Genomic DNA, 18,446 nt, shown 5'->3' on the forward strand with positions numbered 1-18,446 from the left:
ATCTATTTTTCAAGACACTTCAATATAAATGAAACAAGGAAGAAGAGGAGAAGGACATTTAAGAATAAACTTTTCTAGGAATAGAGACTACTGAGAAGCAAACATCAAAACTCTAATATGATTTCGGCGAATGGTAGAAGAAAAAAGGCTTGATTCCAGAAATATAAAACTTAAAATACTTAATAGTACTCTTGATCTCTTTGAAATGGAAAAGCATTCTAGTCTTACATATTGGTTATGAAATGTAGTGACCTGTAAAGTGCAAATAATTTGGTCACAGTCAGCATTGTCCTAATCAAATAAGGAGGACAATGAATGATCAAAGACAATGAACTTTAAGTGCGTACTGACAATCAAAGAATCCTGAGCTATTTTTCTAGACAGTAGCCTTCTCCCCCTGTGACAGAATGGAATACACCATGAGTATTTGTTCACCAGAGAAATGGTCTATGGTAGAGATGAACTGAGTGCCCAGTAACTCCATCTCCTTTTCTAGTGACATGAGGGGACACGTCACCTTCTGTCATAGTTTAATTGTGTCTGACATTAAGGTCCATACATTCAAAGCTGCTCCACAGTAGCTACCCTGCACGGTAGTTCAGTCTTCTCATTTTGATGAGTGACCAAGTAGGCTCTGCATTGTAAGGCAGCATCCAAGACAGGCGGAGCCTCTCCATTCAATTGCTTCTTTGACAGTTTACATACAATGAGAACAACCCAAGATATGCCATGCTCCAAGAGTAAGAAAAACATTTTATTTCTATATATTACCAAAGTGATTTGAGGGTAAAATGTTATATTGCTTAGAGGTAATTGCCTGATATAATATATCTTTAACTCCTGGGCTTTATTAGCAATTGAGTATATTTTTCCTTGACTGGGAGATCCAGACACTTGTAACGCTCTTCTTGCTTACCAGCTGTAGAAGTCAATTAACATATTTGAACTATCACATCTCTCTATGAAATAAAGCCACTAGGACACAAGGAGAATACTATGACAAGAATTTGCTCAAGATACTCTGTGAGTTTGACTCATGAGTCTCCAAAGAAGACGTTAAATACTCAAAACCACTTCAATGAAAATACAAAAAAAGTAATTTTTCATTCAGAATTTTTTATACTCTGAAACAAGACAAAATCTATCTTTGTATATAAAGATTGTATGTAGTGTGACTAGTTGGTCTCAGCCTGTGATGTGAATTTGGTCCAAACACATCATATGCATGTATAAAATTCTAAAACAGTAAAAATGATTAAAAACATGAAAGTGAGAAGAGAGGGTGGTGATAGTTTCACAGGGTTGATTTCAAAGGACTCTAAGTGTCTTATCTCTTCACAACCTCAGCCTGCAGCAAAATATGTGAAAGAGAATGGAAACACCAGTCGGACATACTTGCTATACTTGCTCTACTTGGGATGGTTTTTCTGGGCAACATTCACTAATAATTATTCAGGGTCACCATTTCTATGTCAGTGCTGTTATCTGAATGTTTGAATTCTCTCTAAATCTCTCTAAACCCAGAATAACAGAACCAGGACAAAGAGCCTTGGGTTGATAGACCATGAAGATAGTGCTCCATTTGGTCATGGTCCTCATTGGGATCAGCCAATGGGATCGGCACTCCACTGGTAAGGCCTGAGAGCTTGCTTGTATCTTCCACCATAGGAGGCACCTTTTATCATTTTTATAAACCAAAAAATGAGCCTTTGTCAAATCTAAATATGGCAGCACTTTTCGGTCTTCAAAAACTTTAAAAGTGGGAGAAATAAGCTTCTTTTGCTTATAACTTACAAGTTTCTGACATTTTTCTCACACCTCAAAAAGACTAAGCTAGTAAAATATTTTATAAATCCAAATAATACCAAAATAAAAAGGAATGTGTCTAAAAAAATTGTTCTATGTAGTTAACTAACAAGATAGTCTAATAAAAGAACTACTAATCTTACAAAATGGTAAACTAATCAATTATGCACATGCAACTAATGGTTTAAATAAAATGAGATAGAAAATTTTCTTCTTTAAATTAAAATAAGAACACTATGGCTAAATTCTAAGCAAAGAATATTTAAAACTCCCGTTTAAAAATGAATTAGCTTGTTCTTCTCGCTGAAAACTCCTGGTTAGGGAAAAGCAGGCATTTAGACTTAGAGCCCAAACAAACTTTTATGAAGTACATTATTGACTCAGTCCTCAAACAGTTCTGACAGAAAATTATCATTATTGAGATATTTTAAGAAAATACCCAACACAGAGTCTGGTTCCATTCTTTGCTCACATGTGCCTAATTTATATTTAATGTATATATCTTCCTCCAATAATTCCATTACATGGAAAGAACTCAACAACTCTTTCTCTCAGGTCACTACCATGACCACAGTGAGCAAGACTAAGACACACAAAAATAATAAGCTGCTTAATTTGATTAAGTTTGACATATGAGATGTCTTTGATTTATATAAATGACAAGATAATTTGGGGAATTAAAGTGAATCTACTAGAAGAAAACACAGTAAAGGTAAAGGCTACTGTAAACGAGAATGCTCACTTAGCAAGCCTATGTCCCTCATTGTCTAAGCAACCCATCTATGTGCAAGCTACTTTGAGGTAAAATGACTTTCCACTCACCAGCGTGGAGGTTTGGGAGGCATCCGCCACATCCCCTGAAGTCTCTGGTGTCCGTGTGGCGTTTGGGATTCTGTGAGGGTTGCGGGCTATCGCTTCACACCAGCCCAGCATTGTTTCCTTCCTCTTTTCCCCTTTCAATTCCTGAAATTCTGAAAATAATTTACATTCCCTGAAACACATCATTTCTCATAGTTATGCTCTGGAAAATACATATAATTGAAATGTTTTAATCCCCAAATTTGAATGAAATACTAATGGAGAGGTTTTACTTTAACTAGAAATCATGGAGAAGAAATAAGGATTACCAATTATTAATAATCTTGTCCCAGAGCCACTGCATAGTGTAAAAAGTGCATCTTTTCAAAGCATACATTGTTAACATACAAAAAGAGTTTCCTACACCAGATTCTAGGAGGCTTTTTCCTTTCTTTCTAGTGTTGATTAAAAACAATTCTTAACCTGGGAGCTGAAAACAGACTCAGATCCTGAGGATAACCATATACAATCACGCGAGACTTGACAATAGGAATGCATTTTAAACAGTGAATGAGACAACTTCATTGTAAATGTTGTTTTGTAAGAAAGAAAGAAAGAAAGAAAGAAAGAAAGAAAGAAAGAAAGAAAGAAAGGGAGGAAGAAAGAGAGGAAGAAAGGAAGAAAGAGGAAGAAAGAAAGACAGACAGAGACAGACAGACAGAGATAGACAGAGACAGACTGACAGACAGAAAGAAAAGAAGTAAGAAAGACAGACAGACAGACACTAACAATTCCTTATGCTACATCACAAATTGTACATAATTATATGTTGTGTATTTATATGAGTGGTAGTATAATAGATTTGTTGTTGATAGCATTACCATATTATTATATATCCATATATGTTATATATGGTAATGCTATATATATGCATATATGAAATATGCTACATATGATATTACGATATCAATATTGTCACTAGGCAATAGGGAGGGCCCAACCATATCAGCTCATTTGACTTCTTATAAAACCACATACACACACACACACACACACACACACACACACACATACTCTCTCTCTCTCACACACACACACACACACATATGCACACTTATACATATATTATATTATTTTATAATACATTATTAACCAAAACATTGTTGTGATCTATATGGCATATGCCAATAACAAATAAAATTTGCACAGGTTTCAGTTAAACATCTTACAGAAGCAGAATACATGGAGCAAAGACCAATGACAGACCAATCATCATCTTAGTGGCGTCATTATATTTCTTTTTTTTTAAAAAAGATTTGTTTATTTATTATATATACAGTGTTTTGCCTGCATGTATGCCTATGGGTGAGAAGAGGGCATCAGATCCCATTACAGATGGTTGTGAGCCACCATTTGGTTGCTGGGAATTGAACTCAGAACCTCTGGAAGGACAGTTAATGCTCTTAACCTCTGAGCCATCCCTCCAGCCCCATTATATTTCTTTTAAAGGTCTAATAAGAGAAGGGAAATTGAAGTTAAAACATATTAAACTTAGCAGCTGATTTTTATCAAAAGCTTGATCTATTAAAAACAATAATCCTAAAATAAATTCCTATTTTCTTGTGACTAGAAATGCACTCAAACTCTTCCTAGTTTTCTAGAGTTCTCTGAAAATTGGATGGAATTTTGTGTCTTGAAAAGTCATATGGGCAAGGACTTTGAACATAATGGAGAAACATTGTTTCCCTTGTAAAGTTTTACAACCTACTTTTCCAGGCCACTACCTTCAGTAATTAGAAATAGTTTACTGCGGGTCTTTAGTTAAATGCATTGCACTGTCAATTAAATATCAAAAATAATGTGGAGTAATTATTTTTCACAGCATCCAAAGCAATTAGCAATCTGGTGGTTTATAACATTTCAGGATTCAACACAGCACATTTCAGAGCTCCCAGAAAGGAACACAAAGAAAGGTTAGGTGTGGAGGGATGAGTTATTACTTTTGTGGCAAAATACTCAACTAAATGGATTCAAAACAACATAAACAGGAATGTAATAAATTGTTTCCTAAAATTAGGTTGAAGGTATGCAATGAAATAGCACTGATAATGGAGACTGTGGTCTAATGCGAGTGAGTCATTTGTGGCACAGGAAGGGAAGGCTGAGGGAGACTGGATGGAAATGGTTTGACTGAGAGCGCATCATTGATTCTGTCTGTTTTGAGCACACCGCTTGAGATTTTGAAAGAAACTGATTCACTTAATAAGAAATATGTGCACCCAACAGTTTGCTCTCTTTAGAGTGAATATTTCCACATTTTCAGTACATTCTGCCCCAGGCAATCTTCGGTCCTTAGTTGCATTTCTTGAAGTGTGCTAAGTGTCAATGAAATGAGTATCGTTTTTTCAAAAATAGAATGAAATGAAATCTGTGGCCAGTTTAATCAGCAATGAACAAATGTTTCACTGATTTGCTATTTGTTAAAAAAAATCAAATTTCTCACTTTTAATGCTTTACATTTTTTATTTTTAAGATTTTAAAATAAGTGCATGAGTTAATAACATTTTAGTACTCATGATGAAATATAGAATTCTTACCTAATGAATAGTATAATAGTGTGAGCCATAAAGTTCTGGTACCATTTGTTTCTTTTGTGGAGTGTTTGTAAGGATACCTGAGTTCTTATTTTATCCCCAGAGGGTGATAACTTAATTGGAAAACATAATTTGTTGTGTTTTCCACTGTAGTTGTTACAACGCCCTATTCAGTCCACCTTTATTGTCAAATATTATCAACCTTCTGCTCATACTGTAGATACTGGAGGAGGTCAAGAATAGTTCATAAGAAGACTACATTCATCTTTTATTTGAGTTGGATTTTCCCAAAATCTATTCTAAAGAATTTTAAAGTCAGACTTTTCCAGTTTCTAGTTTGTAGGATTTTCTTAAGGTCACCATCCATTCGTACTAAACTTTCAGGTCTTACCTGAAATTGGCTTATAAAAATTGAATTTTCTGACCCACTATCAACAGGCATGACAAAAGCTGTTTATAATTTGGCTATATCTGCCAAAACACATAATGCAGCAAAGAGTCAATTATATTCTCTTTTTCTGCTACAGTAAGTAACAGTCATCCTAATTTCAGGATGATTAGGATAAAAAAAAATTCAAAAAGCAGACGTATATACTTTTTGTACACAATGTGTTAATAATCAATTTAATTGTCATGGGTTCTGTACTGAGCTGCGCAAGCAGAAAAGGCAATATGACAGATGACAGGCGACTGGAAAGCTTACAGCTTAAGTTTGACAGAATCATTCAAAACAAATGCTAAATCTGTGCAATGGCGGAGGACAGGAAGGCTGTGGCTGTAGGAAAATCTTAATAAGGAAGAACGCACATGACGAGAAAGGGGCCTATGGTGGTTAAGAGTGAAGGCCTTACTTGGCATCAATGGGAGGAGAGGCCCCTGGTCCTGAGAAAGCTCCATGGCCCAGGATAGGGGAATGCTGAGGTGGTGAGGTGGGAGTGGGTGGGTGAGGGAGCACCCTCACAGAAGCAGGCATGGGAGGGTGGGATAGAAGGTTTACAGAGGGGATATGGCTGTGAAAGGGGATAACATTGGAAATGTAAATAAATAAAAAACCAATTAAAAAAGAAAAGGGCACAAAAACAAACCAAAAAAGAATGCTGCACCTGTATTCCTATATGACAGAAACTAGGCGTTAACTCATGGTGAGATTGCTGTCTACCTCAGAATGAAAGCATGGCCTTATGGGGGAATTTCATCTCTCTAGGATCTTAAGAGAAGCACATCAATATTGAAGTAAATAATGAAGGGAGAAGAAGCAGTCTTTGAGGGTGAGGAACTGTTACAAATTCACACAACAAAATGATCTTTACTGCTATTTTAAAATGTTCAAGTATTACATCACAGTTAAAACAATTTTCTTTTTTTCATTCTTTTTTTTAAAGATTCATTTAGTTATTATGTGTAAGTGCACTGCAGCTGTCTTCAGACACACCAGAAGAGAGCATCAGATCCCATTACAGATGGTCATGAGCCACCATGTGGTTGCTGGGATTTGAACTTGGGACTTCTGGAAGAGCAGTCAGTGCTCTTAACCACTGAGCCATCTCTTCAACATTGATATTAATGTAGAGATTCTAGAACTATCATGGGTGAATTGAGAGCGTTGACAGGTAAGCGATCCATGGTGAGCGCCTGTGGTCCCCCGTTCCTCGTGTGCAGCTCTGGAGCACACAGCAAGTCCCAAGGTCTAAGAATGGACTGCAAGTCAGGAGAGGAGGCAAATTATCCACATTTATAATTAACCCCAAAGCACTTTAAACTGTAAGCATCATTACTGATATATATCAGAATGGGGAAGTGATCATTAAGCTTTCGTGTTAATTACGATTTACCCATTGAACCAAGGTAATATGAGGAGCAGTAGTGAACAACATATATAATGATTGCAGGAAATTGGGATTTAACTAAGTTTAATTTTTAATATGCCACTTCAAGCAGATATTTAATTTAATAAATGAGAGAATAACGCATTCTCGGTGGATTAAATTGACAACAAATTAAAATTGAGAAAAAAATAGACAAGGCAATTGGGTGTATCTTATAGAGAATAATTTATTTTTAATTTACAAAACATTTACTGAGCACTTTCTCTCTGCAGACTGTTCTTAGAACCATGATATAGAAATAGAAGATAACTGGGTTTAGCATAAGGAGCTGAATATACAAGTGTACGGCCCTCATAAGCCAGCATGATAAAAGACACCTGAGGAGAACATGGAATAATATGCCAATTTTAAAGAAGGACATTTAAAGTAGTATTAGTGTAAGGGAAGGTAGACCTGAGGAGATCCTTTAAAGAAACAAGATGAGTCTTGATTTCATGGAAACTAAAATAATCATTATTCTAAAATCTTCTGGAAATCAGTCTGGATTCAACTCTGGATGGCACCATGCATGCTGGAGTCCATTCAAATGCCATTGTGTGACAACATTGCTGTTTGAATTAAATACTGTGTGTGTGGTGGACCTGTTCAACCTGGACTATAGCCTAGCCTCCCCTCACTTTATCCCAGTCTAATGCAGTTTAAACATAAAAGCAGAATCTTGTTTCATTGGGAAAACAGAGTTGCCTGAAGCTATTTACGTCTCATCTTATCAGTTATTTTCTTCCTTAAATTTGCCCATTTTGTCTTCTTTGCATTAAAGTACAGTTGTGGCTTATGTAAGTCTTTTACCTGTTTTCACTACATAACTGTAATGGAGAGTGCCCCTTATCCTTGAATTTGAGAATTGGACATGGGTCTTGTCTAAGAATTTGAAGAATTTTTTTTCAATTTAAGTTTTATGATATTTGATTCCATAGTTTAGATAATGTGCTCTCAAGAACTATTTCTTTGTTTGGTGAGATGACTGAGTTGTTAAATGCACAAGCCTGACACCTGAGTTTAGTCACTGGAATTCACAGCAAAAGTAGAAAATTGACTACCTAAAGTCTCCATTTTGTCTTCCATATATGCCTGTGTTCTATCTCTCCCACATAACCACAAAATTATTAAAAAAAAGTTTTAAAAGATCAAGAATTACTATCAATTATTGGGTATGACCTCCTCTCTCCCAAATGATAACATTTGATTTCTACAGTAAAAGAAACAGCTTTTGACTGGAAGGCATCAACAGTTAGCAACATAGTGTCTTTTCTCAGTGGATTGTCCGAGTCTGAGAATTCATTCTTAATCCTTGGAACTATTTGAAGAGTTGCTCTCTGGATAGGAAATAATAGCACAGCGCTTTAACTCACGCCAGCTGTTTCACTGAGAGAGACTGTGGACACAAAAACGGAAACTTCAAGAGAAATGGAAAAAAGAACAGTGGCCAAATGTAGAGAAAAATTGTATCATAGAAAATGAAAACTCAGTGGCCACATCTACAACCAAGGCACAGAGAACATTGCAGGAGAGAGGGGAAGAAAGACCTAGAAGGATGCTAATGGCTTATTTCACCCGGAAATGACACGGAAGCTATACCCATGATATCTGGGTATAGCTCGACAATATGGATGCCTAAACAGGACCCAAACTATGATAACACCAATAATTATGTTATTCTAGAAGTGGCTCTTACCCCTACATAAAGAAGTACAAGCAAGCACTTCTGATAGAGGAAGAATTAGTTGTCCCCAGGAATGAGTCACCTAATCCATTATCCAATATATGTGGTCAGCCCTGAAATCATATACATACAAGCAACATGGATTATCTTAGCAGGCTGTATATTTATGCATTTACACATATATGTAACAATAACAAAGAAAAAGAGGCCATGGGAATGACAAAGGGAAGTGGGAAAGTAAGTTCATTATATTTTAATTTGGAAATATGAAAAATACACTTAATAAAAAAAGAGAACAAATGGAGAAGAAAAATAACAACGCAGAACTGAAGACTTAGAGTTCTTACTTTGTCAGATCTTTCCAATTTGTTTTTGATCCTTTACCAACTGAGCTTTATGTATTAAAAACAAAACAAAACAAAACACTCTAAAGGTAAAGCTTAAGGCTTACACTTTTAAAAATAAAATTTATTTCAAAATAGATCATAGAAGTAAATGTTGAAGCAAGACTATCAAATTTATATAAGAAAACAGAAAAAAACTGAGGATAGCTCTGTGTGGCTCTGTATTGCCTGGAACATTGAAGCCATGATATCTGAAAGCAAAAAGAGTTGATAAGTTTGAGTTTATTTTTTAAAGATTTATTTTTATTTATAGGAAAACTCTGTAGTTGTCTTCAGACACACCAGAAGAGGGCATTGGATCCATTGCAGATGGTTGTGAGCCACCATGTGGTTGCTGGGAATAGAACTCAAGACCTCTGGAAGAGCAGTCAGTGCTCTTAATCTCCTAGTCATCTCTCCAGCCCCATGTTTGAGTTTATTAAAATTATAAATATCTGCTTTATGAAATACTTGTGAAATAATAAAAAGACAAGCTAAAGACTGGGTGAATAATTTTGTAAATTGTATTTGAAATCTAGACTAGCACTTTAAAATATACGGACCATTATTAAATCTTAACAATGAGAAAAGCGTTTTAAAGAAGCAAGTGACATAAACAGATATCAACAAAGAACCCATGACATACCTGTGAGTTAAGCTGCAACCAGATACCAGTGTGTACTAAGCAAGACTGCCAGTCCTTTAAATTGTTTATTCTGGTGCTAACACTGAATGTAAAGCAACAGGGATACCTTTTCACTTTAAAAATGTGTGGCTAGAAGCGGTGCACCTCATGTCTGAGGAGGTCGGAAGCATTTTCCTTCTAAAATCTGGGGTCTGGGAAGGAACTCAGGCTATCAGGACTGATGCCATGTGCCTGGACCTGGTGAACCATTTCACAGACTCCCTAAGTAGAGGTTCGTATGCGGGCAAAAGTCCACATATTTCAAACTCTCTTACAAAGATCAATGTAGTTACACATATAATCCAGTCACTGACTTCATTACTGTTTATACAAGTGATTTGAAATTTATGTTACACAAGAGTCTGCATACTTATATTGCCAGAGATGACCATACACAAATATCATCACCAAAGTCAGAAGCAGTGACAGCATCCATCAGTAGGCGAATGAATGAACAATTGGCGGTAGACTCACATAACAATACAATGTCCCTAAATAGCCATTAAGAGGCGCATATGCATATCAAATGCAGATTGCTTTGTTAAAGAGCCCTGTTTGTATTCAATACAGTGCCTCGATGCAATCAGTGATCAGGCACTGAAACTTTTCTGGATGATACTGTGACATTGGATGGTATATGCTACAAGTGAAAATTTCTAGAATTTCACAGCTCAAAGTTGTAACCTTCATGTACGCATACTAACACATTGAGGAAGGTGGCGATCCTAGGGGAAAAGGCAGGCTAAAAAGCAGGAGCTGGTAATATTATAAGTGTACAGAAAAAGGCTCGTTAAAAAAGGTGGGAGAAAATTATCCTACTTAAGCAGATTTAGAAATGAGCTGAGCGGGTAAGTTTAAAGGAAAAGGATATTATACATGAATAGTGTCCCAGTTCACACAGTTCTTCCTTGTGGAGATGTGGGTCAGTGACATTAATACAATTTTAAGTATATAGTAGAACTGAATATTTAAGTAAATATTTAATAATATGAACCATGCTTTCTAGTGTTGGAGAGGCGGGTTACAGATCCTTAATCGAAGCAGAAAAGGCATACACAGCGTAGTAATAAAAGATGTGCCCTAAAAACTGCACTATAAGATTACCTTTAGCTCATTCGTATCACAAATACATTTGATTTTACATTAAGTTATTTATGAATATACATATAAACATAGGTTAGTATATACACATATTATCTTTTGTCTTTTTGTTAGTTGACAAATCAGAGATGTAATATGACTTTGTAATAAAAGGACATGAGGCTCCTTAGATCAGTATTTGTTTGATTTCTCAGAGCAGGTGGGCAAGAGGAACACAAGATGAACCTGGAAAAACTCCCAGTGTTTGAAGATAAGGATGAGTTGAAAATAAAACGACACAATTATACATCATTTTGAATCTAAGAGGACAGGACAATAAAACAAAAATTGCTGCTGCTGGCCAAAGCAGGGCATGTGAGCAGAGTGGATCAAATTCATATTGTAACTCATAGTCAGAGAAACCTACCCAGTCCAGCTACACAATAAAGGGCAATCAAGGGAAGGTAATAAGCAAACACTTTTTGCAGAATTATGAACAATTTTTGTAGAAAATCCATTTTAAAGGCCAGAAGAGAACATGACATTTCACGTCACTGCGTACTGCGCCTAGCAACTTGCTTATAGAATGAGAAATATCAGATGATATAAAGGCGAAAAAGACTAGGTTGGTAAAACATACCATCCCCTCACCTAGGGGAGCAAGAATAGGAAGCTGAGTTACAGTGTGCTGACGTCATCCATCCCCCAACTCTAGCTCCAACCTAGTTATTAGACAAATAAATAAGAAATCTTAAGATAGGACATGTCTGTAAGGCACTGACCAGTAATTCTCAAATAGTTAGGGTCATTGACAAAAGGTCTAATAAATCTATAAAAGTTAAGCGGAGTTTCAGGAAATATCACCAAATGCGATGTATCCTGATGGGATATTATTATAACAAGATATTGGGAAAAATAGAAGATTCATGAATCCAGTATGAATTCAGTGACAACATGCAAATATTCATTTAGTCAGTATAAGAGAGCTACAATACTAAAATAAAAAATAAGAAAGGGAAGATGAATGAGAATGTTTTATATTCAATTTGCAGTTATTTTCTATAGTGTTCAACTGTTCTAAAATAAAACAGTACTTTAATTATGAAACTCAGAGTCTAGGGATACATTTTTACTTAAGCAAACTAGTTAAATTAGTTAAATACATGAAGGAGCCATTAGAGGGATGCGAGTGTTCATCAAAAGGCAAATAATGATTTAATAACTTTAATAAATTGTTCAAAAATATGATTGAGACATTTATTGAGGGAAAAGGTAATAGACAAAGTTGGAAATTTTGAATAAAGATGTTTTTGGTCTTCTGGAGAGAAATAAATAATCCCAGAAGTCTGCCAGAAGAGTTTGTATATATCTAGATTCAAGATGTGTCAAATTGATATTTTATTCAAACTTTGCAAAAACCCTTTACTTTTCTATGGAGAATAAACCACTTTTCACTCTTGCCTTTCTAAAAAAAATGCAGGTGTTTGGTGAAGCATAGAAAGTTATAGAATTTAAATACAGTACTTTTGAAAGATACTCTTGCTGCATGCATGAAATACATGCCCTTCCATGATATTCTATTTGACAGGGGCATGAAACTATGAATGTGGAAAAAGGCATATAAAATATAGGCAATTGATTTTTTTTAAGTCTTTCCTTAGAAACACACTGGAAGATCCTGGAATAAAATAAGAGTATCCATTTTTCCTTTGTGAAACACTTTTTTTTATGTTAAAGTCATTTATCAAGACTGTAATATTAAATGTATTTTATACAGATTTATTAAGGCACATAGTGCTGCACAGAAGTTCTAATGGTAGTAAATTTGATCTTAGGGTTTTATGTTTTGCATTTTTAAAATAACTGGAGTGTCGAGATTTTTGTATAAATCTTTATAATTACACAGTTTACCAATCATGGGTAACTTGGAAAATCCCAAGGTGCTTCAGTTTCCTTTTTCTGAGAGTGATAAAACATTGTGAACAAAAGTAACTTGAGGGTGAAAAGGGTTTCCATGGCTTCTACTTTAGGTCGCAGGCCATCATGGAGGCAAGAACTCAACGGAACTGAAACAGATGACATGGAGGAAGATATTTGCTGGCCCCTTCCAGGTTCACATTTACCTAGCTTCGCTGTACAGCCTAAGACTGAAGACCACCTGCCCATGCTACAGAGCTGCCCACCATGGGGACATCTTCTTACATTAATTAACAAGTCAATCTCCCACAGGCATTTCCGTAAGTCACACTGACCTGCTGGGCCAGCCTTCTCATGATACTAAGCTTCATCCTTTTGACCATTAAAGTGAAATAGGACACTGATGAAGATGGTTTCTTCCTTTTTTGTTTTTTTCTGATTAATTAATTTATTTTCCACTTTACACCCTGATCACAGTCCCCTTCTTCCAAGTTCCCCGTCACACATCCCCTACCCCATTTCCTCATTCACTTTTCCTCTGGGAAGGGGGAGCCTCCTTGGGTACCAGCCCACACTGGCAATCAAGTCACTGGTTCCTTCTTGACTATTGTGTTTGTGTCTCTCAATGACCATGGGGCATTTATGAAAGGCAACAAATGGGACTGACAATTTTCCATCAAGTATTTTACACATCTTTCATTAGTCCAGTTGAAAGGTGACTTCCATGGGACTGAACTGTTGTAGAAATGTGAGGTCGATGTAGACAACACCTTCAAATGTCAGCAATGGCAAGTAATCAGCTGCTTGAATATCTAGCTATACTTTGAGACCTTTTAAGTCACACCAGTGACGTTCTTCTCTGATGACTTGTGAGATAATTCAAACCATCATATATTGATTTCTCTGATTTACTCAGGGTAAGAAAATAAGTCCCTCAATGTCTTCCACTCTTGATATTATTTTTTGAAATTTCTACTGAATTTCTCTGTTGAAAAAATTTAGATGAATTTTTAAGTTATCATATAAAGGCCAGGCCGGCATTACAGTGTTCTCATACTTTGCGTCTTTGCACTGTATTCTAATTTGGTCCCTTCTCTGCTTCCCTCATCTGTTCAGCCTGCTCCCTTTCGCTTGTCCCTCTTTCTTTTTTCTCCAAGCACTCCCTCTTGCCTCATTAATGTTCACATCACTTCTGTTCCATTGTCCTTTCCCCTGTAAGACTGGTTCCTCAACTTCCTGTCTTTTCTATTTTCCTCTTCTCCCTTTTTCTCCCTTTTCTCTCTCCCTCCCTCCCTCCCTCCCTCTCTCTCTCTCTCTCTCTCTCTCTCTCTCTCTCTCTCTCTCTCTCTCTCTCTCTCCCCCTTCTCTATTTTCCATTTATCTCTTACACACAGACACATGCACGCACACATATACATACACACACAATTAAAACTCTTTATGTCTCATGAGCTTATTATCATCTCCAGTTGAATTTATTTTCTTAAAAACATCTAATTTTCATTTTTCCTTAAAAATAAATAAAATTCCATAGTATATGTGAACCAGGACTCCTTTATTAACTCATGAGTTGATGAACATCTAAGCAGTTTGCATGACCTGCCCTTGTGAACAATGGAGCCATTAATATGAGTATACAAATATCTCCATGGCATGTTGTTTGCGCATTCTTCAAGTATATACCCACTAATGGCATACCTGGCTCTTATTGGTGTGGACATTATATCTGAATAATGGCTAGGATATTTACTTCCAAGATAATTCGGGATTTTTGTCCCCTAGTGCTCTTTTTCCATTCCAGAAGTGGCTTTATACTAATTTCTAAATATTGACAAAGATCTTGGTCACTAACTACATTCAAAACTTTGACCAGAGTGATGAGAATTTTATTACTGTTCAGTGACTTCCTGTTTTTTTATTTTTTCAGACAAAAGCTGATCCTCTGGCAAGTCACTTTCTAGTCTTTTCTCCTGAATTCATGTCCCTGATCTCTAGTCTTGTCGTGAGTACTGGGCTATTCCATCAATAGCTCTGTACCTGGCCTCTCACTCTGCCCTCTGTGTCTGAACAAACTACCTTGCTTGTCTCACCTCCTGTGTCCAGTAGGAATGGCACAATCTTTGTCCCAGTCCACTTCCTTCTGCTCTGAATACTCTAAGAAAACCCAGGGAATATCTTCAAATGCATATCTCAGTCCCCAGTACCAAAAGATGACATGACTTTTGTCTGAAGCTTCAAATAACAGCATAGAAGTTAAAACAAAAAACAAAAAAGCTTTTTGTATCCAGAGAAAAACTAGTGGGAGTGGACAGTTTAGTTCCGAGTTTACACATTGGACATTTATGTATTATGTTTTATTCCTCCAGGTGCAATCTAAGTCTATGAAAACTGGGATTTGTGAAAACTTAAATTTAGCTTTTGAGTGATTAGGAACAAATAGTAAGCTGGGTTTTTTTTTATGAAGCGGTTACAGAGATGTTCTGTGACATTGATCATGTTAAATCCCAGTAAGGGAGCAATCCACTGGCTTGGTCAGATGCTGGGCAGACTCAATGCTACACATCTAAAAGGTTGAAAACAAACCCTGACCTGGAAGGGATGCAATTCCAAACAGGTAACAAATCTACCTCTAGGCCATCAACTTTTGCTTTTCTGACCTACAACTTCACTATTGAATAAAAACACAAAGCCTATATATTTTGCTATTGTTGAAACAATCCTGCCCACACGGTGTCTGCTAGACAAACCAAGAGATGTAGGAATGTGCTCGAATCAGAGATACCTTTAAAAGTTGTTTACCGGGGTTGGGGATTTAGCTCAGTGGTAGAGCACTTGCCTAGCAACCGCAAGGCCCTGGGTTCTGTCCCCAGCTCCGAAAAAAAGAAAAAAGAAAAAAAAAGTTGTTTACCTACTAAGGACATTATACATCTCAATGAGTAAAACTCTAGAGCCAGTGATATGATAAAGGCACGTGCCTCTCAGGTCCAGTGACATGAACTCCTGTGTTGTAACCCATGTAAATGTGGAAGGAGAGAACTGAATCTATAAAGTTATCAGGTGCTTACCATACATGTTCTACTGTTCCTGTACCAACACATACACATATACATACATAATGTGCTCATGCAAATATCATTGATAGTAGTAATAATAAATTAAAAGAAACTGAGAGCAAGAAAACACTGAAGCTGTGACTATTTTGCATTACAAGATGTTCCAAATCTATATTGTTAAAAATCTATATGTGGATCATGTCATGCTTCAGGTCTAGTTGATGTAATGCCTTGTAAACATTTCTGTCATCGTCCACAACTCAACGTGCACCAAAATCTCAAAATCTTCTATTTCAGACAACAAACAAAACAGGCTAGTGGAAATAATATTGGTATGTCACATCTTTCAGGATAGTGAACTCCTCTGAGATTAAAGAAATACAAGGCGTAAGATACTTACATATTTAAACATTAATCATGTTATAGGAATTTGGAACTTAGTGTTGTTATAAAGCCATAGATCTGAAACCTAGTGCTTCGCACTCTTTAATGGTTAATTCTCTGGCTAAACAAGATTTCGATGTGGTTCATTTACAATAATGTAAATAAGAAAAGTAATGATTCAGAAAGAATTATTAGTCAATTACTTAATAAATTTCTATATTGTATTTAAAGTGCCAATTTATTGTAAATTACTATTGCCATTTAGTGATTTGTGGGGTACTTTTTATTTGAAAATCTACATTATTTAAGCCAATCCATTTTTCCACTTTTCTTGCTTTTGTTCAAATACATTTCAGATATTGACAACAGAGAAGAGAATTACTGTATTTCTTTTTTATGGGTCTCTCTTTTTAAAAATTAGTTTTTTATTTACTTACATTTCAAATGTTATCCCTTTCCTGTTTTACCCTCTGCAAACTCCCTATCCCATCCTCTCTTCCATTTGCTTCTATGAGAATGCTCCCCTACCCAGTCCAACATCACTGCCTTAGCATTCTGTTGATGCTTTAGCCCTACTTAGAGGGAGGAACAAAATAGTCATGGAAGGTAGAGAAGGGAAGGGACCTGGGAGGGAAAGAGTAGGGGGAGGGCAAGGGGCAGAGCAGAATCAGGTGTGGGAGGAGACAGCAGGGGAAGAAAAACAGAGGGTCAGGAAATTGAATTACTGTATTTCTCCTGAAGAACTGTATGGCAAAGTGTTCTCGCAAAAGCACGTCAATTTTAAAGTGTCTGCTATGCCTCACAGTTCCAGGGTGCTGCCTATCAGAGCAGGCAAGCCGTGGTAGCAGAACCTTGAGGCAGATGAACACACTGCATGCCCATCAGGAGATGAAGGAGGATGGATGCTAGGACTCCTTTCCCTTTCCCCTAGTTTGTAGTCCAGAACCCAAGCCGAGGAAATGATGTTGCCTCTTGGGATTAATCGTAGCACCTGAATTAACCCAATCAAGACAGGTATAGCCCCAAATGAACCTAGCCTAGATATTCCATCAGGACTATGCCTTGAAGCCTCTCATGGAGGGAGCTCTGGATCTTGTCAAACTTCCAAGGTTTTGTCTTGGTGTGTCTCTGTTGTCATGTTAGGAAGAGAATTTTATATAATGCAAAGTGGAAGGGAACTTAAAATTGATTAAGATATGAAAAAGGATATGAAGTATATCTCTTCTATGATCACTGTCACAGTTACCCAATGACATTGTGAAGGAAACAGAGATCAAGCAAGAGGGACAGCCAGGCTAGAGTTGCTGAATTTGTGTTGTAGGTCAGAGAAAGATTAAGACAAAACTACATAAGGCAATCAATGGGACATGGTCATGATATTCTTTAAGTGTCACTGGGTGATTTTTTCCTTTGAATTATGCTGTGATTCTTTTTCACACTCATATTTGAAGTATTGCTGTAATGAAGCAATGTTTTCTGTGGTCATGCACAGCTTGGGTGTTGTGAAATGTCAAACCAAGGTAAGAACAAATGGTCTCGTTAGGATATAAATACATACATTGCATTATATCTAGGTCAATCAAGCCTGTGCTTGTTAAGAACTCTCTTGCTTATGGTCAATGCGGGGCTTATTCAAAGAACTGTGTTCTGTACCCACTAAAGGACTTTCACAGTTGAAGCAAACAAGGTAAACAGTTAGGTTTGAAGAGTTGGTATGTAGCAGAAGATGTCATTATCCGGCAACAATGGGAGGAAAAGCCCTTGGTCCTGCGAAGGCTTGTTTCCCCAATGTAGGGTAATGCTAGGGTATTGAGATTGGAGTGGGTGGGTGGGAATGAGAGCATCCTCATAGAAGCAGGGGGAGGGGGTATAGGGTAAGGGAGGAAAGAGGATAACATTTGAAATGTAAATACTTAAAATATACAAGAAAAATAAAAATTATTTAAAATAAGAAAGGCAATCATACTTTCAATTAAAAAAAGAGTTGATTGACTTTCAGAAATCACAAATTCTTTAAAGTAAATATACTTGGTATATATGCTAAATGTTTATATATGTCTCTGATAGATATTGAAAATATCAATCACAGGAAGGATATGCATTTAGTATCTACATTTTTATGTATGAAAATTACATGTTATTATTATATTATTATGTATTTCTGTATAAGACATCATTGTTAACCTTGAGTCTAAGA

The 18,446-nt window shown here is 36.4% G+C and overlaps 1 protein-coding gene across 15 annotated transcripts in view; it reads right to left on the reverse strand.

Moving 5' to 3' along the window:
- Marchf1 (membrane associated ring-CH-type finger 1) overlaps window positions 1-18,446 on the reverse strand; it is an 863,029-nt gene that overhangs the window by 368,574 nt on the left and 476,009 nt on the right. For 9 of the 15 annotated variants that reach the window (XM_087588653.1, XM_087588649.1, XM_087588652.1 and 6 more), the window contains one exon: window positions 2,629-2,777. In XM_087588653.1, coding sequence (XP_087444779.1) covers window positions 2,629-2,739 — 111 coding nt within the window. In that variant the 5' untranslated portion in view covers window positions 2,740-2,777. 15 annotated transcript variants of the gene reach the window in all.

Source organism: Rattus norvegicus, chromosome 16 (assembly GCF_021556685.1).
Source record: "Rattus norvegicus strain SHRSP/BbbUtx chromosome 16, alternate assembly SHRSP_T2T, whole genome shotgun sequence".
In the NCBI taxonomy this organism is placed as follows: domain Eukaryota; kingdom Metazoa; phylum Chordata; class Mammalia; order Rodentia; family Muridae; genus Rattus; species Rattus norvegicus.